The 24,597-nt window shown below is 42.5% G+C and overlaps 1 protein-coding gene across 6 annotated transcripts in view; it reads right to left on the minus strand.

Annotated features, from left to right (window-relative positions):
• Positions 1-24,101, minus strand: part of LOC138981316 (rho GTPase-activating protein 15-like) — a 49,861-nt gene extending 25,760 nt beyond the window's left edge. For 4 of the 6 annotated variants that reach the window (XM_070354194.1, XM_070354192.1, XM_070354190.1 and 1 more), the window contains exons 1-4: positions 12,043-13,133; positions 3,568-3,834; positions 1,392-1,514; positions 49-153 (exon numbers count right to left, since the gene is read on the minus strand). In XM_070354194.1, coding sequence (XP_070210295.1) covers positions 49-153; positions 1,392-1,514; positions 3,568-3,834; positions 12,043-12,558 — 1,011 coding nt within the window. In that variant the 5' untranslated portion in view covers positions 12,559-13,133. Of the gene's footprint in view, positions 1-48; positions 154-1,391; positions 1,515-3,567; positions 3,835-12,042; positions 13,134-23,746 lie in introns of those variants that run through there. The other 2 variants (XM_070354195.1, XM_070354193.1) reach the window with 2 other exon arrangements.
• Between the last annotated feature and the right edge of the window lie 496 nt (positions 24,102-24,597).

A 24,597-nucleotide genomic window follows, 5' to 3' on the forward strand; every position in this document is an offset into this window, starting at 1 on the left:
TGTAGCTTGATAACAAGGCAATGACCGGTGTGTGTGTGTAGTGCATACCTCAGACTTTGCGGAGCGAGGGGTGGTGGGCAGGTCCCACAGTGTGTCGTTGCTGCCAAGGCGATGGTAATACTCCCTGCCCCCCTCGTCCTTCAACTGCTGCCACTGAACATGCAACATCCCAGCCTCATCAACATGCACATACATTCATAGATTATGTTGATGATTCAGTCACATGAACCAATGAGGCAGTGTATATGTAGATCTGTGTTAGTGATGATATGAAAAAATGAAGTACATGTAGTAAATCAGATGCGTCAGTCTCATGAACTAATAGAGCTGTGTATATATGTAGATGTGTTAGTCATATGAAAAAATGAAGTGATATAAAGTAAATCAGATGTGTCAGTCACATGAACACTGAAGAAGTGTTGTGTTTAAATATCATCATGCAACTCATTCTTGCATTCAACAAAAGAATAATCATAGCATATCATGCTCTTGACAGTCTGAGCTGTATCCTCTACTTCCTTCCTCACGATTATCAACCATCTCCTACAAATAGGAGTTAAAGCATCCTGTATGCCGATACAACAACAGCCACCTGCAAGCTACAGATGGATGGTGGGGGTGGAGAAATTAACACTATTGTTAGGCATTGTTTTTGTCATGAAAATGACCCTGGAAGTTAACCAAGCTTTCTAAACAAGGCATTTAATGTGAAGTCTCTCTTTGTCAAAGAGACGCGTACAAGCTTCCAAAGTCAAAGAGTCTAGCATACAGTTGGAGTGCAACAGACACATCAAATGCATGTAGCACCATGTTTATTTGTAATTCTTCAAGTGCATCCACACTGCTGTAACATACCCCTGAAGGACTGTTCCCTGTTTGTTACAAATATTTACAGCTGCTCTGCTGTTTATTACTCCTTTAAGATTACCTTCTTCTTCTTTTTCTTCTTCTTCGTTCATGGGCTTAGACTCCCACGTTCACTCATGTTTTTAGCACGAGTGGATTTGTACGTGTATGACCGTTTTTACCCCGCCATTCAGGCAGCCTACGCCGATTTCGGGGGAGGCATGCTGGGTATTTTTGTGTTTCTATAACCCACCGAATGGATTACAGGATCTTTTCCATGCGCACTTGGTCTTGTGCTTGCGTGTACACGCGAAGGGGGTTAAGTCACTAGCAGGTCTGCACATAAGTTGACCTGGGAGATTGGAAAAATCTCCACTCTTAACCCACCAGGCGGCAGCGACCGGGATTCGAACTCACGACCTCCCAATTAGGAGGCCGACGTCTTACCACCACACCACTGCGCCCGTCCTTAAGATTACCACTTTCTCTAACTTGTCAAATCTGTGAACAGTCCAAGGTGCAGACTTGACCAGATGAATCCTTACTTTTTCATTTGTAGAATTGTTGACGTAGAACACATCTCCCTCTGCCTGTGTCTTCGTATACTCTTCCTGATTAAAGTCCTCCGTTGATCCCGTTACAAGCGTGGGTACAGGGCCAGGGAAACTCTATCACAGGTAGAAAACAGGTGGGCAGTAAGTAACATGTACCTGATATCTACACACACCTGTAAGTAACATGTACCTGATATCTACACATTCCTGTAAGTAACCGTACTTTTCGGACTATAAGGCGCAACTTTTTTTTGTCACATTTGACCCCTGCGGCTTATTTAACGGAAGCGCCTTATGTGTGGCTTAAATAGAAATCCAGGTTAGTACTAGTCAAACAACTTGTGATAATGCATGTTTCTGTTACTACCACCCTGGCCAAGTTTCCTCTCAGACATCAAAGAGACCACCCCATAGGTTAACCTTGGTCACTGACCCTGGGTAAGAAGGTCAGTGTTTGTAAACTGGTGCAGGTAGTGTTACTTCTCAGACATGAAAAGACACCCTCATAGATAATACTTGGTCATTGACCCCGGGGAAGGTCAGTTCCTGTAAACTGGGGCAGGCAGCTGGTCTCAAGGCCAACCAGCTATCGCAATGCACCTGCCATTGCATCGCACACCCAGAGCAAAAATATTTCCACTCTTTATTCTTCCTTTGATGTGCGGCTTATAGACCGGAAGCACCGAATGTGATGTTTTTTCTAAATGTTACCTCAAAACTGGGGGTTGCGCCCTAATATATATAACAAAGCACCTTATAGTCCCGAAAATACGGTAACATGTACCTAATATCTACACACACCTGTCACTGCTTCTAGCTCAGGGCCATACATTTCTTACTGGCAGGTTCATGTGCCCCAATTAAGCTTTTAATTACTTCCTTATCTTTAATGCATATTCGGCTGCACACACCTCTGAACTGAAGCGTCTGACGGCTTGTCTTTTGACTCAGAAAAGCCAGTTAATGTGAGCAGTAGTTGACATGCAGCACTGCCAAAACCATAGGACACCTGACTACTTAAACACACTTATCATATAGATTACCGTATAGGTCACTTGGTGTTTTGGTTATTAGCCATTGGTCAATGACATGGGACAGATGTAAATCAGCAACAAAGAACCATACGGACTATAAGTGAGAATGCAAATCAGTACAATATCATACACTCGATACAAAATCAGAATGCAACATTCATCATTAGCGACTGATACGTGACATTGTACTTCGTTCCTGTCTCAGACCAACCATCTAGACTCACAGTCATGCTTAAGTCACACTGAACATCCCATTGAAACTCTGAGAGGGAGAGAGAGAGAGAGAGAGAGAGAGAGAGAGAGAGAGAGAGAGAGAGAGAGAGAGAGAGAGAGAGAGAGAGAGAGAGAGAGAGAGAGAGAGAGAGAGAAAGAAAGAGAGAGGGAGAGAGAGGGAGAGAGAGAGAGAGAGGGAGAGAGAGAGGGAGAGGGAGAGAGAGAGAGAGGGAGAGAGGGAGAGAGAGAGAGAGAGAGAGACAGAGAAAGAGAGAGAGAGAGAAACAGAGAAAGAGAGAGAGAGAGAAACAGAGAAAGAGAGAGAGAGGGACAACAACAGTAGGTACAGTGTGAGTGTCGCACAGATTGAAACACCTGTCTAGCCTTCAGTTAAATGAAAGTGAACATACGTTGTTAACTTATTCATAGCATTATTAGCATTGCAAAGAAATAAGAATGCCTTTGAATGGGAAATCTATTTCGCATGAGTTCCTGAAATTTCAATTTCAATCAGAATTTTTAGACATTTTATTGAACAAATTCATTCACTAAGTTTTAAGTTTTCACGCTGAAATGCAATCCCATAACCGACTAAGTCAAGATTGTCTGACTAAAATGTCAATCAATTTGCTTGAATAATGAGGTCATCACAGTGCTACCTCAACTTTTGTTGAAAGCTGGATATGACATCATCAATGAAATGTATAGAAATAATGAAAAACAACGTGTGGGGATATCATCCGGAAGAATTCACATGTAACATTTCATGAAGATCTAGTTCACCGGGAATCGCTCTACACACACACAAACACACACAATACATGCACACATACATGCACACACACATACACCAAATTTTGACTAAATGTCAAAAGGACAAAAAGAAGAAGCCAGATGAAGAAGTGACAGTGACACATTACCGGTGGCTGAACTGGAGCAGCAGAAGCAGGCCCTGCAGCAACTGGACTCGATGGTTTGTCTTTTCTGGGTGGTTTCCATGTTAACTCTTCAGTCTCCCGATTGTAGAAAAATCTCCGTCTTGATTGGTCCTCGTAGATGTCCCAAGGGAGCCCCTCCACCAGCACCCGCACAAAGTGTCCGTCTTGCAGTCGCGGCCCCTGTTCCATGCCCTGGGGAAGCTGCTGGTATGGCAAGTTGGCATACTCTGATTCATTGTCCTCTGTGGCCTGCAACAGTCAACAAGATAATTAGTCAGCAAGGCATGTTGGCATACTGCGACTCTGCCGTCTGTCACTGTCAACAAAACATGTCAGCATGGCAAGTTGACATACTGTGACTCGGTGGTATTTCACAGTCAACAAAAATGTCAGCAATTGTCAAGTTGGGTAACTTGGACTCTACAGTATATGTCACTGTCAACAAAACATGTCAGCAAGGCAAGTTGACATACTGTGACTGCGTTCTGTCACTGTCAACAAAACATGTCAGCATGGCAAGTTGGCATACTGTGACTGCGGTCTGTCACTGTCATCAAAACATGTCAGCATGGCAAGTTGGCATTCTGTGACTCTGCGGTCTGTCACTGTCAACAAAACATGTCAGCATGGCAAGTTGACATACTGTGACTGCGGTCTGTCACTGTCAACACAAAGATCAGCATTGCAAGTTGGCATACTGTGACTAAAAGTATACCAGGGTTTCATCTACTAGTGCACCCTGTGCCATTGGTGCATTAAATCTGAAAATGTCCCATCACAATTCCCTTCAGTGCGTCAAAGGGCGCAATGAGATTACCTTCCACTGCGCCACCAAATGTACACTTTTCATCGGAATACACACACACACAGATAACACGATATAGCGGCTAATTCTCAGATGGCACCATATTGTACCATTTTGCATCTTTGTTCAAAAACGCGTACATGCATCTTTGACGCTTTTTGCCTTCAACTATGTCCCATCGGAATTTAGTTGAGGGAGACAAATGTCCCATTGCGCTTTTCTCCCAGGCTAAACCCTGGTATACAGTATGTTACACTAACTTACAGTTAACAAAACATGTCACTGGCAAGTTTGCATACTGTGACACCCCAATAGGTTATTTATGCAAATCAGTCGCCACATTGCACTGCAGATGGCCTCCAATGGGAGAGATAGGTATTATGACACCACTCCACCCAGCACACACATTATGCAAGTCCGCTTGTCACTATTACATCAGTTGTCTAACTCATTGTACTTACTGTTCACACCATGCTGCAATATGGACCTACTCACAAGCACATGATCTTACAAGCCCCCAACCACCATTACCTTCAGTCGACGCGAGGTAATACATATATATATTAAACTAGATGAATACCCGCTTCGCCGGGTACGGCTTCGCCGGGAAGAAGTCGAACCGAATACCCGGCTGTGCCGGGTGTACGCCGGCTTTGCCGGCGCACCGCACAAAGGAAGGGAGATAAATGCGCAAAACACTGGAGAAGAGTAGTGACCTTCTAAAAATAGTATAACGGGAATATGGATTGAGCGTTGTCGACAGTGACCTTCTAAAAATAGAAACGGGAATATGGATTGACGCCACACGAAGGAAGGGAGGTAAACGCTGAAAACACTGGAGAAGATAAGGAAGAGTTACTGGAAATGGATCCAGAGAAAAACCAAAATCGGTTCAGCGCTGCGCGCTGAGAGCACGTGTTGAAATATCTCATCGATGAGGTTGTGTCCGGGATGTAGCTGAATATGGCCTCCAAATTTGAAAAAGATCGATCGAGAACTTTGGCTTGGCATCGCGGACACACACACACACAGACACAAGTCGTATATATATATATATATACTAGAGGAATACCCGGCTTCGCCGGGGTGAATCGCGAGACAGAGACAGACAGCGTGGCGGTTCACCACAATCACCTTTGAAGGCGAAGTCCTGTCAAACGGGATTGAGAATTTTAGAGCTTATTTCTTAGCCCTATATTATCTGCTGTGGCTTCTCAAATGCCAGAACATACAGACAGACAAAAACCGCTAGACCCCATCACAAACAGAACTCTACAATCCACAGGTTTTTGCCCACACACACACACAAACACACAGAGAAGCCGTATATATATGTATATCTATATCTATAAATATATAGAGATAGGTGACAGTGTATTTTTCGCGTGGCTATAAATTGATTCGACCTTTTCACTTTGACAGTAAGAACAACTTACGGGTGCAAGGGAAGCGTTGTGGACAGCGCAGTGACATTCTAAAAATAGTAACTTACAAACGGAAATATGGATTGAAGCCACACGAAGGAAGGGAGATAAACGCAAGACACTGGAGAAGATAAGGAAGAGTTACTTATAAGGCCTAAAAAAAAATAGGTGTGGTTACGGTAACCCGACCTACCCTATTTTTAGGGGCCGATCCTACAACTTTTTATTACATTTGTCAAAAAAAAAAAAAAAAAAACCGAGTGCAAAAAACGCTATGAAAGCGAAAGCGCCCGAGTCGCACACTTATTTCCCTGTCAAGTAGGTTTAATTTGTACACATTAGAAAAAAAAGTAAAAATAAAAAAAATGATTGCCTACCTACCTACCCTATTTTTTTTGGCTATGTTACCGTAACCACACCTATTTTTTTTTTTGGCCTAATGGTGAAATGAACACAAAAACCAAAATCGGTTCAGCGCTGCGCGCTGAGAGCACGTGTTGAAATATCTCATCGATGATATTGTGTCTGGGGTGTAGCTGAATACGGTGTCCAAATTTGAAAAAGATCCACCGAGAACTTTGGCGTTGTGATGTGGTGTAGCGGCTTTGGTGTGTCGGTATGGGGGCCCGGGTAGCTGAGGTGGAACCAAAATCGGTTCAGCGCTGCGCGCTGAGAGCACGTGTTGAAATATCGACCAGGTTGTGTCCTGTCCCGGGTCTACCTGAATATGCCCACCAAATTTGAAGCAGATCCATCGAGAACTTTGGCCGTGCATCGCGAACTCACAGACAGACACACAGACAGACAGACACACAGACAGACAGACACAAGTCGTATATATATATCTATATATAGATAGATAATGCCCTTTGACCTTCTCTACAAGTATCCCAGACTAAAAATAGAATACGGGATTGTGGGACTGCTGTTCAACTTTAAGGGCACTTCCGCACTCAATTTGATTTTCAATACACAACTCAAAACCTTTGGAATGAATCAAAATGAAAAAAAATACAAGAATAACGAATTCAGAAAATAAAAAAATTGAAAAATTGAAGAACATTTTTGTTAAATTCTTGCCGGTTAAATGATTCGAACCCCTGACCACCATTTTAGTGGGTAAGCGCCCTCCCATTGAGCCAACCCGGCTTACAGTTCTCCGGGGTGAAAATAGAAAGTTGAACTTCAAACATGCATTACACATGAGTTCTCGAGCATGTGTCGTCGGTTTCCGAGTTTCTCCATTCGTATTTTTGTATTGTACGTTCTGTCGATTTCACTGTTCGAGGTAAATTAAGTTAATAACTGACCCTATGCTCTCGTTCACTATGTATAAGTTTGGAAAACAATCTCAAGTAGCGTTAATTTCAAGTTTGACCAACATTATGTTGTAGTCTGGCTCCGAAATGCATTGACCAATTGCCGAAAGGCGCTGACGTCATTGTATCAAAAGATTTTCCTACCCAGAATTCCCCACGGATTTTGGCCGGTTTATTATTTAAAGGGAAGCAAGCGGTGATAAACGGGCGTCGACAGAGCCAATGAAGGGGGATACCAACTTGTAGACTATAATATATACCTGTGATCTACTGGATAGTGGATTCTTTAATTTTGCAAACAAAGTCAGAGAGGGATTGTGCTCCTTACATTTACATGTATTTTCATTTTTATTTTCACTTCTTTTTCTTTTTTTTTTTTAACTTTAGATGGTTTGCATTTCATGACAGAAGCTGCCTTTACATATTGTTTCACTTTTAGGGACCTTGTTTGTTAAGACATTGAGTCATAGCAATCATCCAGTGTTAAAAAGGCTTGCAGTTTGCTTGTTGAAGTCTCATGATATCATATATATATATATTATACTACAACTTGTACAAGTATTAGCACGTGCCCAATTGTTCGCGTCTGCACTATGTGACTGAGACGGCTGATGACAAATGCTGAAGAGACTTCTCCAATTCTGTGCATTATTAGGTAAACGTAGAGATCTTCCTTTTAGTTTTAGAGTATCTGATTCAAGTACCACAATCTCTCTCTCTCTCCCTCTCTCTCTCTCTCTCTCTCCCAACAAGTCTCAATACTTTCAAAAAACACCTCTCATTACATTTAATGTCAAATTACGAAAAGTCAGTGATGGAAGACTTCGTTCTGATTATTTTCATATTGATCATATCTGTCCATAATTGCCATAAAGCATCAGTGTTTCATAACGCAAGAATGTATGTATAGCCTACAACGTGTAAAATATAGTCATGTGAATATTTTTTCTGCCTTTTTTTTTATTTTCATTTTTTTTAAATTTTTTTTACTGTCATGCTTATCTTTTGTAATTGTTTTACGCTTGTATATATATATATATATATATATATATGTATTTAAGATTAGAATAGTCCCTCTCTGGGCGAGGGCTGGTTGAAAAGAAGCTCGTTTATATTGCTTATGCCACAACCCTCGTAAAATAAAATTTGATTTGATTTGATTTGATTTGCTCGCTCTCGCTCTCTCTCTCTCTCTCTCTCTCTCTCTCTCTCTCTCTCTCTCTCTCTCTCTCTCTCTCTCACAGTGACTTACATACACACACCCGCACACATATTTCTGTGATAAAGTACAGATTATTTATAATATATCAACTGATTATTTGGCCAATCAACTGATTAAGTAAGATCTTCACACATTTTCCTTCAACTTCAAGGAGTGCCAATCGGCCCAATGGCTGTGTACTGGGTGGCCGAGTGGTAACGCACTTGCGCTCGGAAGCGAGTTCGACCCTGGGTCAGGGCGTTAGCAATTTTCTCCCCCCTTTCCTAACCTTGGTGGTGGGTTCAAGTGCTAGTCTTTCGGATGAGACGAAAAACCGAGGTCCCTTCGTGTACACTGCATTGGGGTGTGCACGTTAAAGATCCCACGATTGGCAAAAGGGTCTTTCCTGGCAAAATTGTATAGGCGTAGATAATAATGTCCACCAAAATACCCGTGTGACTTGGAATAATAGGCTGTGAAAAGTAGGATATGCGCCGAAATGGCTGCAATCTGCTGGCCGATGTGAATGCGTGATGTATTGTGTAAAAAAATTCCATCTCACACGGCATAAATAAATCCCTGCACCTTGAATATGTGCGCGATATAAATTGCATAAAAAATAAAAATAATAATAAAAAATAAATCCCTGCGCTTAGAACTGTACCCACGGAATACGCGCGATATAAGCCTCATATTGATTGATTGATTGTGTAGTCTTACTACACTTACTAAAAAAAAACTGTGCTACGCTGTTTTATGATCTTATTAGGCCAAAAAGAAAAATATGTCTGTTTCCGGTAACCCGACCGACCCTATTTTTAAGCGCCGACCCTAAAGGGTTTTTTCGCTTTTCGCACACAAAAAAAAGTCAAGTATGCTTTATTTAGTTTTAATCATATATATCTAGGTCAAAAACATGTGCTAAATAATTGTAAGTAAACTGAGGCATTTAAAAGACGTTAACAAAACGTAAGAAAAAGGTAAAGAAAAAGAAAAAAGAAAAAACACCGACCGACCGACCCTATTTTTTTCGGCAATGTTACCGGAAACAGACATATTTTTCTTTTTGGCCTTATCCAGGCCTCCACTACAAGAATTCCATCATAGCAAAAGTCACACTGACTGTGACAGCTATTGCCTGATTTAAACTACGTGAGTCATATTCTGAGTGAGGAAAACGGTTCCAGTCAGATGTAATGCTGAGCATTTTCCTTTATTACTATTAATATTATTAGTAATCGTTCTGAATTTTTGCCAACATAAGTGCTGTTCCCAGACTCAGATGACAATAGGTCAGTTGCACCTTGCTTCAAATTTTACATCGGTCAAAATGTCCCGACCTCAAAACTTTGTTATGTCAGCCTGACAAAGCTATCGGACATTCGACCGCCCTGGGGTCAGAATAATGAGTCAGATCAAAAAGTATGTGTTTAAATCTAAATGACTGAAGACCGAGAGCTGGGAACAACACTTATGTATCAGTCAACTTGAGAACCTTCAAAGCAAGTTGAACATGTGTACATCTGGAGAGAAATGAGAGCTGGTAGTGAACGTTCACTGTAGTGTGACACTATTATTATTAGTCTAGCATCCATACATGTACAGTGTTCAAAACTGCGAGTGCAACACTGTAAGCTAGCCTCAGCATCAATCAACACTGTACAGAATGTTTGCCCCAGTATTAATGCACACTGTTGTCTGTACAGAATGTCGAGTACATTGTGACATTGTTACTGTTAGCCCACTCTCAATGTAATACTGTACAGAACGTTCACTTGTCTCATACTGTGAGTGTGACATAAGTGCATAACATTTGGCCATTGACTGATTGAGCCACAGGCTGTGAGCAATTTCTAGAGCTCTTTCGAGTCTTTGACACTAACACTAATTCCTTTACCACAATCAAGGGTCTCTTATCAGAGGGTGATACTACAGGGTCAGATGACAGTGACTGCCAGCTACAAGTACAACTGCCTGTGGTGTACTTTTGTGGTTTTTGGTGTGTGTGTGTGTCACTCTGTGTGTGTGTGTGTGTGTGTGTGTGTGTGTGTGCGTGTGTGTGTGTTTGTGTGTGTGTGTGTGTGTTTGTCACTGAGTGTGTAATGCAGTGATGTACATTTTAGTCGGTCTCCGGTCTCTGACCGATCCAATTTCCCCAGGACCTATAGCTTTAACCCCAGCAGGACACAGGTCCGATTAACCTACAGAAGAAGTGGTCAAGGGTCCGATCGTTTTTGACAATGAAGCGGACATGCGGACTGTTCAATTTTCAAGAGGAAAGCTTGTTTCGGTTTTGCCAAGCGAAAGTAAACACTGCGTGAGGAAAGCTGGTTTCGGTTTTGCCAAGCGAAAGTATGCACTGCGTGTGACCAGTTTGTTGAGTGAACGAGGCACCATATGGGATCTGATTCTTTGAATTAATTCATCCTCAAGTTGGATCAAGAAGAAAAAAAGAAAACCGAACCCATATGGTGCCTCGAGTGCATTCATTGGCTCAGCAATAAATCATTGAGAGAGGATTCAGTGCACAGAACTTGGTGTGCACGGCTCGAAGAAACCGATTGTGTGTCAAAACCCAGGACATGATCCTGAAAGCAAAACTTGAGGGACCCGCAGAACGGTCAGATGCCTACCTGAAAAACATTGTCGACAGATGGGCAGTGAAAAAAAACCGACAACTGTTCAAATAACTTTGAAATGTGATTCAATCCTTTGAGTATCTAGTCATGACAGTCGCGGAAGGTGGAAGAATTTAAACTGAAAAATCTTTTTAAATGCGGTTTTACGAGTCGTGTTTTTGTCCTATTGAAATTGCAATCTCAGGACACTGTGTCCTATTGATTTTCAGTCTTCAGGACAATTGTCCTAAAGGCTGCTAGAAAAATGTACATCACTGGTAATGAGTGGTTTAATTACACATGACGGTACTCTGCTCAGGCCAATTAACTGCAAACTACAGGATAGAATAGATTTTTGGGTCACTTTATCCTGGACCTGAATTTGAATGGTTTGAAAAGTTTCATTAAGGAAAAAAAGACAAATGGAGTACATGTAGTACTTCATTTTTAGAACATTGCTAAAACTGGGAAAATAATTACCGAACCAGGGGCAGAGCCTAACATTTTCTATCACAGCTCTGATCAAACTTGCTGACAGTGACAGCAATTAAGACTTTAGACTATTATAAGCTAGTTTTACAACTAAACTTGTGTAACTGTAAGTAAAACATTTGAACTTTATGATAGGTCAGTTATTATTTAAAGGTGCCAGTGTCTAACTGAGCAGAAGTCACATCATTGTGCTAAACAGAAACACAGAAAAAGTACATGATGTTTGAATGCATGTTTAGGCCTGCTTCAATTGGCTTTATGAAACTAAATTTGATATGACCTGAATGATCATTTTTGTTTCAACATGGGTTGGCATGCTTATTCACAGGGTCCGCTAGGGTCACAGGTGCACTAATGTGCATCCGTTGCGAGGATAACCTAAAATAGTAAAAAGGTTCCTGCAATGTATCGATCCTGATCCTGATCAATGAAAGTTACTGATCGATTCCCCTGAAGAGGATCAAAATCAGTCAAGTGATTGGTTTTTTGACACACACAAAAAAAAGCACAGCTGTGGAAAGTCAAGGGATCATCAATGACAATTAATGTCAATATGAAATAAATAACACCAACAAAACCATGAAAACATGAAACGTACTGATGTGGGAAAGAAGTGTTGCCCGGGAGGCTTAGGAATGTTGGCAACTGCTCGATACTGATCCAGGTTGACATAATCTCCCTCAGTGTCTATGTTTTTCCCCATTCCATTGATGGAGGGAGAGCTGCCTGAACTCTGCACGCTTCCCTCCTGTGGTGGCTGACCCCTGCCTTGTAATGCCCTCTGTCCCACACTGGTGTTGGCGTACTTTGTACGCCCTTCTGCTCCATCCTCCCCCTCTAACACATCGTCCAGACTAGATATTGCACTCTCAGTCTCAGCCTCGAAGTCCCTTGTTTTCTCAATAAGACGAACATACTGAGCTGGTACAAAGAAGCCATCGTCTTCTGTGGAGGGCGAGTTTTTGGCGTCCAGCGGGCACACATGCCACCACTCACTGTTGGTTCTCTCCACCAGTCTGTAAACATCCCCTTCCTCGATCTCCACCGGACCCTGGTCATCCGAGTAGGAATAATTATACAACACCATCACCTTCTCTCCCCCTTCTGCAGACATTGCTGCTGCTGTCGTTGACTTCAACAGAATCCAGGAACCACCCTCCTTTTCAAAACTGCTTTAAATCCATCGAAATAAACGGAGCTGAAGCTAAACAGCGTGCATGGTACTGCCCCTTCGCTAAAAATAACAGTCAGGGGTGTCGGAGTGTTAAAACTCCCACAACTGCCTGCAGAAGATAAAGCAGCAGAAATCCTCTCGCTGACACTTCCATCCCCCACACTCCTTAATCGATCGAACGGATCCAGGCACACACATCGCAGGCGCAGAGAAGCGAAGGAGGAGTGGGGAACAGAGAGAACCGGAGAAGGCGAAAATCGACCACAACAAACGGGAGTTGTTCACCTTGCCGACCTTACAACTTTCTCTCCGATCATCAACAAGTGGTTGTGACACCGTTGAGTTTTTTCGCTGTCCCTTGCAGTTGTACGCCTGGCAGTGGTTTGCTCTCTTGGCGAGGGCTGTAAGGCCAAAAAAACAGCAACAGCTGCTCTCGTGTTAGTGTTCAAACACGCCCGAAACAGGAAGGGTTCATACACGGAAGCAAGTAGGCTGCCATTTTTCACTTGTCTGTGCGATGGCCAAACATCGCTTGTCACGCCTAATCTCATTGGTCAACATTTACTCAACAAACAGTAAGCTCGCTTTGATTGAGCGCGAAATTTAGAATTCTTCGACGAGTGAGCCTCAAAATAACAAAACAAAGAAGTTATTAGTGCACAATATAAAACAATGAATGTTAGTCTGGTTGAACAAGCTAGCTACTAAACATCTTACAACACGTCAAGGGAAAGATTATCAACATTTAGATCATATTCTTCCACTGACTCGGAAAAAGGAACTGCATTCAGTTTCCGGTGTCACGATTTCATCTTTCGCCTGTGTACATATTTCCCCCTCGACATATAATTCAAGACTGAAATGTTGTTTCCTGGTAAAATTAAGAAGTGAAATTATTTACGGACGAAAAGCATTAATAGATTTCACCCCCAAAATCGAATTCTTCGAAAACGTGTACTGAGTGGTTACGTCCCTTGAGTAAGAAGGAAAACATTTTAGGATGAATTAAATTTCTAAGCATAGGTTAAATAAAGCAAATTGGTTGCACAAATTAGTCCCCATGAATGTAAGGTACACAAGGTCGCTATCAGTACTATCGAAGGGTGTTTTTTTGTTCAGTTTAGAGTTTATACTAGATCAACGAGGCCGAGAAGGCGAAATATCAACACTGAAGGCGAAAGATGAAAACGTCACACCGGCCGAGCAGTGATTGCAACAATACACAAAATCATGAACTAGTGCAAATTGTTTTTGACTTTCAGGGCTGCATTAAGTACATTGCCAAGCACTACAAACCGTCCTAACCCTAAAATGCACTGAGTATCAAAAGTATGGAAGCAAAGTCTTATCTGACCAATGCATGTAGCCTACTAACAGTTAATTTATTCAAGGCACCTCCGATTCTTGTTAAAAAATGTTTCATTGATGAGATCGGATACCGATTAACCAAAACTGAAAATAGATTTCGCTGATATTTTGCGGCCGGCTGTGGCGTATGTTCACTGTGTCACGTCAGTCACGTGGCCGTGTTGAGTGACTCGACGTTGAAGTGTGACTTTTTTTTTTTAGAGAGAAATCGATCGATATCTATGATCAGACAGACTCATTTTTTGACTATACAGATGACATGCCGCTCAGTCAAAAATAATATAAACGATCGAGGGTTGGGATTGAATGGCTGTGATGACGTGTTTTTATCCCCGAGTACGCTAGTCTCGACTGACTTAAACAGCTTATTGCTGAGAAACTACTGGGCGCAGTTCGTTCAAAAGTTGATACACTAACTTGATAATAGGTCCGATTGATCGTATTAAAACTTCATAATGTTACCTGGGACCTAAATGCGAAATAAACCACAAAAACGACTTGGCCGTAGGAGGAATTTACACCGGCGGGGCAACACGCAGCCATTGAGCTGATAGAACAGCCGAACGCGTCACACAGTGACGAGAAATATAGCGTCATAAAAAGCATGCATCTCGTGCGATACGATTTGCCAGGCTTTGCACGTTGTGTGTTTGAATAATTTGATTTTTTGTGTACCCCATTTTTGGCTCACGTAAGTGTAGCCTATGCGATCGTAACTTTGTCTGTCTGTGCGTGTGTGCGTGTGTGCGTGTGTGTGTATGTCTGTGGTAGAAACTTTAACATTTCCGAGTCTATGTGTGAGTGGTTATCCAAGACTATGGATAAAGCTCGCATAAGATTACGTCACGGTCAAAAGTGTTTGACGTCAATTAATGCATCATGACGGCATGCCTCCCTGTAGTCTTTCTCTCTCGCGTGGTGTGTGTGGTCTCGGTCATTGTTATTTTAAGCGGGCCGAGACTATTTGGCAGTCGTGTCCCTGTAAGTAGGCTACATGCAGACACAGACAGATCTAGATCTAGTGTCTCTCTTTCTTGCACAGTCGTCACCTAAGCTTACTGTGTGTGTGGGTGTGTATGTGTGACGGAGTGATTGAGTTTGTGTTACTATTTGTCTATTTCTTACGTGAGCCTTGAAGGCTTCGCCTCTTGTCTATCAAGCGTGGGTTGCTCGGTCGCGACTGCGGTGGTTTAGAGGTCGCGATTTTGTGTTTTGATTCTTATCATATTAATTTGTATTTTTTCTTATGGTTTCCTTTGTTTACATATGTTTCAGTCTTTTACCTTCACTTTACATTAAAGAATTTGGTAAAAACTACCTGGGGCGTGATAAATGCAAGAATCCGCGAGCCAGGACAGTAAAAGAACTAGGGTCGGCAGTATATTGGCTCACGTAAGTGTAGCCTATGCGATCATAACTGTGTCTGTCTGTGCGTTTGTGCGTGTGTGTGTGTGTGTGTGTGTTTGTGCGTGCGTGTGTGTGTATGTCTGTGGTAGAAACTCTAACATTTGAAGACGTCACATTACATTGACGTCACATTATGACGTAAGAGGGTTAGACGTCACGCGAAGGAAGTACTGAAAGTCTCGGTCATTATTATTTTGAGCGCGCCGAGACTAGTTGACAGTCGTGTCCTGTAAGTAGGCTACATGCAGACAGACAGATCTAGATCTAGTGTCTCGCTTTCTTGCACAGTTTCACCTATGCTCTTTCTGTGTGTGTGTGTGTGTGTGTGTGTGTGTGTGTGTGTGTGTGTGTGTGTGTGTGTGTGTGTGTGTGTATGTGTGACGGAGTGATTGAGTTTGTGTTACTGTTTGTCGATTTCTTACGTGAGCCTTGATGGCTTCGCCTCTTGTTTTTCACTGTGATCAAATAAAAGAGAAAGGCCAGTCACCACGCACATCCTCGGCTCGCATGCAATGTAGTTATATAGCAAAGGGAATGCCTGTAATTCACACAGAGCAATCACTTGGTCTTAAACGTGCACAAGACAAAAACTTTCATACTGGGGGAGCGAGCCAGTCTGAAGAGTACTCGGGTCCAGCGCGAGCGGTTTTTTTTTATTGTAACGTGTCTTTCCGATACTATATAAGTCTTAGCTGGAAATAGCGTAACTAGTTTAATGACATTTTTGTAGGCTAAAATTAGATCCGTTTCTCGATTCGCATGAACACTCATGGAGCATTTCCGAACGGTTTTAACAAAAAAATGACGTGACAATGCCGGTGTAGGATCCGGTCCGGTCCCCCCTCTGAAGTAGTCCCCCGGGGGACCTATTCGTGGCAAAAACTGCTCTATAATGGTCCCCCCTTAGACATCCAGCCTCGTTTTTCTTAGGCATTCAAGCCATTTTCAATCTATATCTTCGTCCGGTATTATGTAGAGCACAGACAGCAATCTCTTTGTTTGACTATATTTTGCAGAAAATAAAATAGATCTGATTTATAATGCCGTTCAAAAGAAAAATGACATGAAATAAAATGAATAATAAATAAATACTGATAAGAAGAAATGAAACCAGTCTCTGATTCTGTCCTTTCTTTTCTCTAAAATTGCTGGTAACATTACTAACATTGTAACAAGAAAAACGAGGCTGGATGTCTAAGGGGGGACCATTATAGAGCAGTTTTTGCCACGAATTGGTCCCCCGGGGGACTACTTCAGAGGGGGGACCGGACCGGATCCTACACCGGCCGCGCCGAGTCCACACAACCGATCACATACATATAAAAAATAAAAATAAACAATTGCCGGATAGTGTATCAAATATCAAATATGTATTAAAAAAAATATATATATATAAAAAGGGCCGTGTCATTATTATGTAATAGCAGTAGTCTTGAGAGCGCACAGGTCCCGCCCACTTTGATCCCGACACGCTCGTGACGAGTGCCTGTGCTCCCTCCCTTCTCCTCCCTCCACCCTCGCCGCAAGAAGGGTAAGTGCGATGGGAAGTCCACTGGAAGGCAGAACTCATCATGCAGTTTGGCTATCTTCAGGTTGCAATACAATGCCTTCACCTTGACTGTTCACATGCGTGTGTGTGTATCACTATGACTCTCCCTCTTTCTCTCGTTTACACAGATTTTTCAATGTTTCTATGAGTATGTATGATAACAGTCATTTCATGCGAATGTAGGAAAACTTGTGTTTTTGTCGAGGTAAAAGTGAACCGGTCAAGCCCTGCATAACTCGGGAGACAGATCCCGATGAGGTCGAGGGTCAAAGCCCTGGTCAGGGTGTTTTTTTTTTTTTTTTAGTTAATTAAAAGTTGCCTGCTTCTAAGTTTTACAAAATGAGTCGCGTGCACAGGAGCTTGTATCCAACCACGTGCTATAGCTTTTAATTTCTTCAACTCCGTCACCGAGTCTATTTTTGAGTGTCTTTTTTTTTTTAAACCAAGACAGTGACGAAGATATGACGTGAGTCTCTTTGCCCCACTTATCGAAACAAGAAGAGAACAAGAGGCGAAGCCATCAAGGCTCACGTAAGAAATCGACAAACAGTAACACAAACTCAATCACTCCGTCACACATACACACACACACACACTGACAAACACACACACACACACACACACACACACACACACACACACACACACACACACACACACACACACAGAAAGAGCATAGGTGAAACTGTGCAAGAAAGCGAGACACTAGATCTAGATCTGTCTGTCTGCATGTAGCCTACTTACAGGGACACGACTGCCAACAGAGTCTCGGCCCGCTCAAAATAATAATGACCGAGACTTTCAGTACTTCCTTCGCGTGACGACTAACCCTCTTACGTCATAATGTGACGTCAATGTAATGTGACGTCTTCAAATGTTAGAGTTTCTACCACAGACATACACACGCACAAACACACACACACACACACACACACACACACGCACGCACAGACAGACAAAGTTACGATCGCATAGGCTACACTTACGTGAGCCAAAAAGGGGGCGGAATATTAAAATTAACTCAGACGCCCTCAAACTTGTGAGCTGACGACATCCAACATAACAGCATGCATGGTCAATTTGCGTAAACCGTGTAACTATCGTAGACATAAACTCGGAGGCAAAAGAAACGCAAATAAAGGATGCGTTAATTAAACCTTTATGGACTTGACATAAAAAGAAAATCATGATACTAGCATGTTCTGCAAGTGTTGTTTTAGCGGTCTCATCTTGTCAGAACCGTGTTTGCCGTTATCTGGGTCACACGCGAGGTCTTGTTCACGGGGATCCCAAACCATCATGGGGACAACTTTCAGCACATGCAAAATGTGGAAAAGCAGCTTTTCGAGTTCAAAGTGTTCAGGCAAGCTGTACCGAACTCACAAAACTGTTACAACATTCATTTCTGCGACACAGGCGCGATGCCGAGACTATCAGCGCCAACAGGCGATCGGGAGACTTGATGCCGGACAATCAGTTCACCAAGTTGCTAGGGCATTTGGAGTAAATGTCACCACGGTTTATCGCATGCAGCAACGTTTTCATGTCACTAACAGTACCTGCGACTTACCAGGATGTGGCAGACCCCGGGTAACAACAGCCCGACAAGATCGCCATCTTGTCCATCAACACCAGCAAGATGCATTCGAAACTGCCGCCAACACAGCCCGTAACACATTCGGGGTGTATAGACAACCCGTCAGCGCCAGAACTGTACGCCGACGCCTTGGTGGGCAGAACCTGGTAAATCGGCGTCCTCCTCGGCGTCCTGTCTTGACAGCTCAGCATCGCCTGGATGGTCTGGCCTGGGCCCAGCAGCATGCCCACTAGCGCCATCGGGACTGGCGGAGGGTTCTTTTTTCGAACGAGAAGCGCTTTTGCCTGGAACCTGGCGATGGGCGTGTCCGGATCTGGCGAAGACCTGGACAGCGGTTTGCTAACAATAACATCCTGCAGCATGATCGATGGGGAGGTGCCAGCGTCATGAAATGGGGCGCCATTGGTGTCAACCAGCGAGTGGGACCTGTCGTCTTTCAGAACGTCGGCCAAGGTCGTAGGAATGGTGTCAATGCAGACCGCTACATCAATCAAATCCTGCGTCCCTATGTGGTTCCATTTGTCCAGAGGCACCGGAACTGCCTGTTCCAGCAAGACAATGCCCGTCCCCATACTGCACGTGCTACCCAGGACTTCCTGCGTCACAACAGCGTGAACCTTCTGCCTCATCCTGCTCGATCTCCGGATCTCAACCCAATCGAACACTTTTGGGACATCATGCAAAGAAGGATTAATGCCCTTGCCCGGAGACCCCGCACAGCAGCAGAACTGCGTGCTGCCGTGACCCAGTTGTGGGCTCAGGTCCCTCAGCAGCAAATTAATCACCTCGTCCTCTCCATGTACCGGAGGTGCGCCACAGTCATCAACGCCCAGGGAGGAGCAACACGCTATTGACTTTCAACAGTCTTCAAACAGTGTTCAGTGGAACATGGCACGTCATGTTCTCATCCCAATACACTTTTCCGTATGGTTTTTGTATCGGTCAATTCGTTTCCTTGTTACTGTTAACCCGAAATAATTAATTCGACATTAAAATTCATGTGTAACCCATCTTCACTGCAGCATTTGCGTTTCTTTTGCTTCTGAGTTTATATTAATGTTGGACCGGCAGGCCGAAAAGCATTTCTACAGGTGGACAAACTGATTGATTCTAGGCTTACTTTCTGACGTTCATGGCCGGTGTGAGTCAGTAAAGTGTCCCCACATTACTTCTACGGTCCACAGTGAAAATGTTCACGATTATATCTACAAATGTAAGCTGCATGTTCGCAAACGGACCAGATTTTTGGTATCACATGCACGCATCAGTGCACGCACGCGCACTGGTTCACACACACACACACACACAAACACACACACACTGACACACACACACACACACACACTGTGACACTCACACACACTGGCATGCACACAAACATACGCACACACGGCACACATAGGGGAAGGGCTCTTAATACCATGGACCACTTTTTGTTTCATGCTGATAACTAGCTTGTTTTCTTGCGAAGAAGTTTCATTTTGTGTTTGGTAGTCTTTCTCTCTTAGTTTAACCGTTAGGCCTAATTAGACTGATGAAATAGCTTTGGTAGACATTCAGCAAAAATTAAATACAGAACAAAATCACAAATGGTCCATATTAGGAGCCTGGGCGCCTAATATGGACCAGTGAAGCGGCCTTGACGAATCACTGTATAAAGCCCCCTATACTTCAAAATAACATGATACAACTTAGTGTGCAAGTCAGACTAATTAAAATATGCTTTAGATTTATCTGTTTCGGGTTGATGAGAGCATTATTTGAAGCACACCAGGAAACTAAAGAAGTTTATCAAAAACAGAGTGAAAATAAGTGAAATTATCAACTTCCACGAAAAGAAGACTATTTGTTATATTTTTTTGAAATCTCGAGGGCTAGTTATAGGTTATTTCCAGCAAGCTTCTTAATGAATTAATGAAAATAGCCTTTAGCTTTTATTTTCTTCGATTTGTTGAAGGTGGTCCATATTAGGGGACCCACACATACTTTGAGATTTTGCTATTGTTTTTTGTTTGCAGTAAAAACTCGGGGTCAACACTGCTAAAATGAAACAAATACGGTCTTAGCTGTCATATATAGCATTTTGTGTGTGATAAAAGCTTTGGCTGTGGACAGAAACGAGTCCGTTTTAGGCGGCAAATTTAGAGGAAACCCTGCCAAAACTGAAAAACAAGTCGCGTAAGGCGAAAATACAACATTTAGTCAAGTAGCTGTCGAACTCACAGAATGAAACTGAACGCAATGCAACGCAGCAAGACCGTATACTCGTAGCATCGTCAGTCCACCGCTCATGGCAAAGGCAGTGAAATTGACAAGAAGAGCGGGGTAGTAGTTGCGCTGAGAAGGATAGCACGCTTTTCTGTACCTCTCTTCGTTTTAACTTTCTGAGCGTGTTTTTAATCCAAACATATCATATCTATATGTTTTTGGAATCAGGAACCGACAAGGAATAAGATGAAAGTGTTTTTGAATTGATTTCGAACATTTAATTTTGATCATAATTTTTATATTTTTAATTTTCAGAGCTTGTTTTTAATCCAAATATAACATATTTATATGTTTTTGGAATCAGAAAATGATGGAAAATAAGATGAACGTAAATTTGGATCGTTTTATAAAAAAAATATTTTTTTTACAATTTTCAGATTTTTAATGACCAAAGTCATAAATTAATTTTTAAGCCACCAAGCTGAAATGCAATACTGTACCGAAGTCCGGGCTTCGTCGGAGATTACTTGACCAAAATTTCAACCAATTTGGTTGAAAAATGAGAGCGTAACAGTGCTGCCTCAACTTTCACGAAAAGCCGGATATGACGTCATCAAAGACATTTATCAAAAAAATGAAAAAAACGTCTGAGGATATCATACTTAGGAACTCTCATGTCAAATTTCATAAAGATCGGTCCAGTAGTTTAGTCTGAATTGCTCTACACACACACACACACACAGACAGACAGACAGACAGACACACATACACCACGACCCTCGTCTCGATTCCCCCCTCTATGTTAAAACATTTAGTCAAAACTTGACTAAATGTAAAAAGAGATAAAAAGCCTAACGGTTTTGAGGTTTGTGTATCTGCTACTGTTTTGACATGTGCAAGTTATTCAGAGAGGGTGAATACAGCGAATGAAATTGCTTTGAGCGCTCTAGTGTACCGAATACTGTACCGAAGTCCGGGCTTCGTCGAAGATTACTTGACCAAAATTTCAACCAATTTGGTTAAAAAATGAGGGCGTGACAGTGCTGCCTCAACTTTCACGAAAAGCCGGATATGACGTCATCAAAGACATTTATCAAAAAAATGAAAAAAACGTTCGGGGATTTCATACCCAGGAACTCTCATGTCAAATTTCATAAAGATCGGTCCAGTAGTTTAGTCTGAATTGCTCTACACACACACACAGACACACACACGCACATACACCACGACCCTCGTTTCGATTCCCCCTCGATGTTAAAACATTTAGTCAAAACTTGACTAAATGTAAAAACGAACATTCAACTTACAAGATACCCAGATGCTAGCGAACCAAAACAAAAACACGAGTACCCTCCCTTGCATCGTTAGCAGACGACTTTTGAGAGTCTGTCAGTAATGTGTTTGGTGTGCGTCTTCAGTTTCTCTGGCAGTGTCGGTGTGGGAACTGACAGAAGCTAGGGAGCACAGATAATAGAAGCCCTGTCACATAGACTAATCACACAATCAATACACATTTGGCTCATGTTTTAAATGACAGTTTCGAGTTTGTTAGTCAAACTCAAAGCAACAACATTGTCACTGGTGACATGCGTAGCGAGACCGAGAAGCGTCCTTACCTGGCACGGTTTGGCTTCACTATCAAACATCGGCTGTTTCACGTGTTTTGCGAGCAAGTCTACTCTTTTGCCTGGCTCTGCAGTAAGTCCACATTGGCGATGAAGGTATCCAAGAACTTAACATGTGTGTATTTTTCCGTAATCCAGTCATATTCCTTCAAAATGCAATCAATCGGCTGTGACAGACGTGTCAGCAATTCGCGACTTCACCAAGTCGGTCCCGTTTTCCTCACACCCATACCAGTTTAGGTTCATTCATGCAAACACACTCGCAAAACAGTTTATCACGTAGATACATTTCAAATAGGGAGCAAATGGTTAAATCTAAACCTACATATTTGTTCCCTAAAATTTGCTTCTCTGTCAATAAGCCTAATTGTATAATAACACGTTCGAGAAAAACAACGTGGAATCGATTCTGAATCGAGTAAGCCAAATGGGTCCCAAACCCGTTTCGCCCGTTCTGCCGACCTGAAACGCAAAACAAAAGAATTGTGCGCTTCAACTAAATTAATTTCTATACAACTTCATTACTTTCTTGCAACTTATGAACCTTTACTTAAAGCTTTTAAATGGTCTGAAAGTAGTGTTACCGCGTACTTATCGATGCACTCATTCGTTTTATTTTTTCAGCGACGGTCACTTAGTTTAAGGTTGCAAAAGGGCTAAGTCTCGCTGGCACCACTGTTTTACAGTCCACAGATCGCAACAGTGCCGCTAGTAGTCTACACTTCGTGTTTGATGGTAGAATGGGATATACAGATTACAACACTCGTGGTTTTTTATATGGCTTGTATTTCAGTCAAGACCCAGCGGGAATATCAATCGAGAGCCACTCGCCAGAGGCTCGTGTCTCCCGATGATATTCATTCGCTGGGTCTTGACTGAAATACAAGCCATATAAAAAACCACTCGTGTTGTAACCTATACATATATTCACACACTCATGAAAGCAAGACGGTGAGAGTGCCCTGATCACCAGCAATGATGATACAGCCACCGCACCGCTAGACCGCCGCAACCATGTCACTTGACGTCGGAACTCCCCACTAAGATTCAAGGAGATCAAACCCGAAACTTTTCTGACAACTGAGACGGACACATTTACGAGAACATCTCTTAATGCTTGACTGAGATCACAATGTTTTAAGATAATGATTACTATATTTCATCATTGAACTGGCCCCACCCCAGTTTTGCACAGCCAGTTAGTGATAACACAACCAGAAGGGCCCGTTGTGACAGGATGGATGCTGAATTACGTACATAATTATCTGACCAACTACCGTAGGCTACAGACCTGAAAAAGATAATCATCAAAACTTGTCCGCGTAAACATGTTCTTTGAACAGCCAGACCGAGTTATTCAGTACACTGACTCACCTTTAACTTGCAGACTTTGGTGGTATCCTGATCACTTTCTTGAATAATTATCTCTGGTATATCGATATCCATTGCATCAAATGTCAAACGCGCAGCCACAAACTACTAATCAAAACGTGGCAATGGCAATGGGGCAAAAGTTTTCCGCGTTGGCACGATGAATGATTTCGCGGTTTCCTTGTCTTGTCGGAGTTCCCCTGTCACGGCTCAGCTTTTTCCGGCAATCAGAACACAATGTGTCAGATGGTAATCGCGCGTTTGTTGTCCCTGTGGGTTTGTTTACAAACACACTGTCAATGAGTTCTATGATGTGTATGTTTAAAGGTTCGTGCCATAGAAACCTGGCTAGATGTCGTTCGTGTTTTGCCGTCTCGGGTTACTGTGCCGTTTGTCACAGTGACTGTTTGCCTTTTTAGTTTGTGTGCACTTGTCCAGGTGAGAGCTAGTGAAATCTATGGCACTCATCAAGTGGCCCGGAAGGTTGAGCAGTACCACGCTTCTCAGTTGACTGAGCTATCATGGACCTGACCGCATAGAAATTTCAAAAGACAAATTTCCTCGTCTGCTGTTACGTGTCTTTAATCAATGAGTAAACCACTCACGCCGCTAAGATTATTCATGACCTATTGCAGTGTCCGTCTAGTGTATTGATCTTCAATAATTCAAATGATAATAAATCAATACTGAAAAAAGCCATAATTTTCCTCGTCTGAGTTTCCATGCCTTCAGTCAGTGAATGCACCACTCTTGTACATATTATTCAAAACCCCGGTGACGTTGTGCCTGTGTCGTGACATACATTGCTGACTCCGTCTGTTGCATTACTTTTCACTGACTTTGAATCGTATAGC

The sequence above is a fragment of the Littorina saxatilis genome, linkage group LG12, assembly GCF_037325665.1.
Source record: "Littorina saxatilis isolate snail1 linkage group LG12, US_GU_Lsax_2.0, whole genome shotgun sequence".
NCBI classification, from domain to species: Eukaryota; Metazoa; Mollusca; class Gastropoda; order Littorinimorpha; family Littorinidae; genus Littorina; species Littorina saxatilis.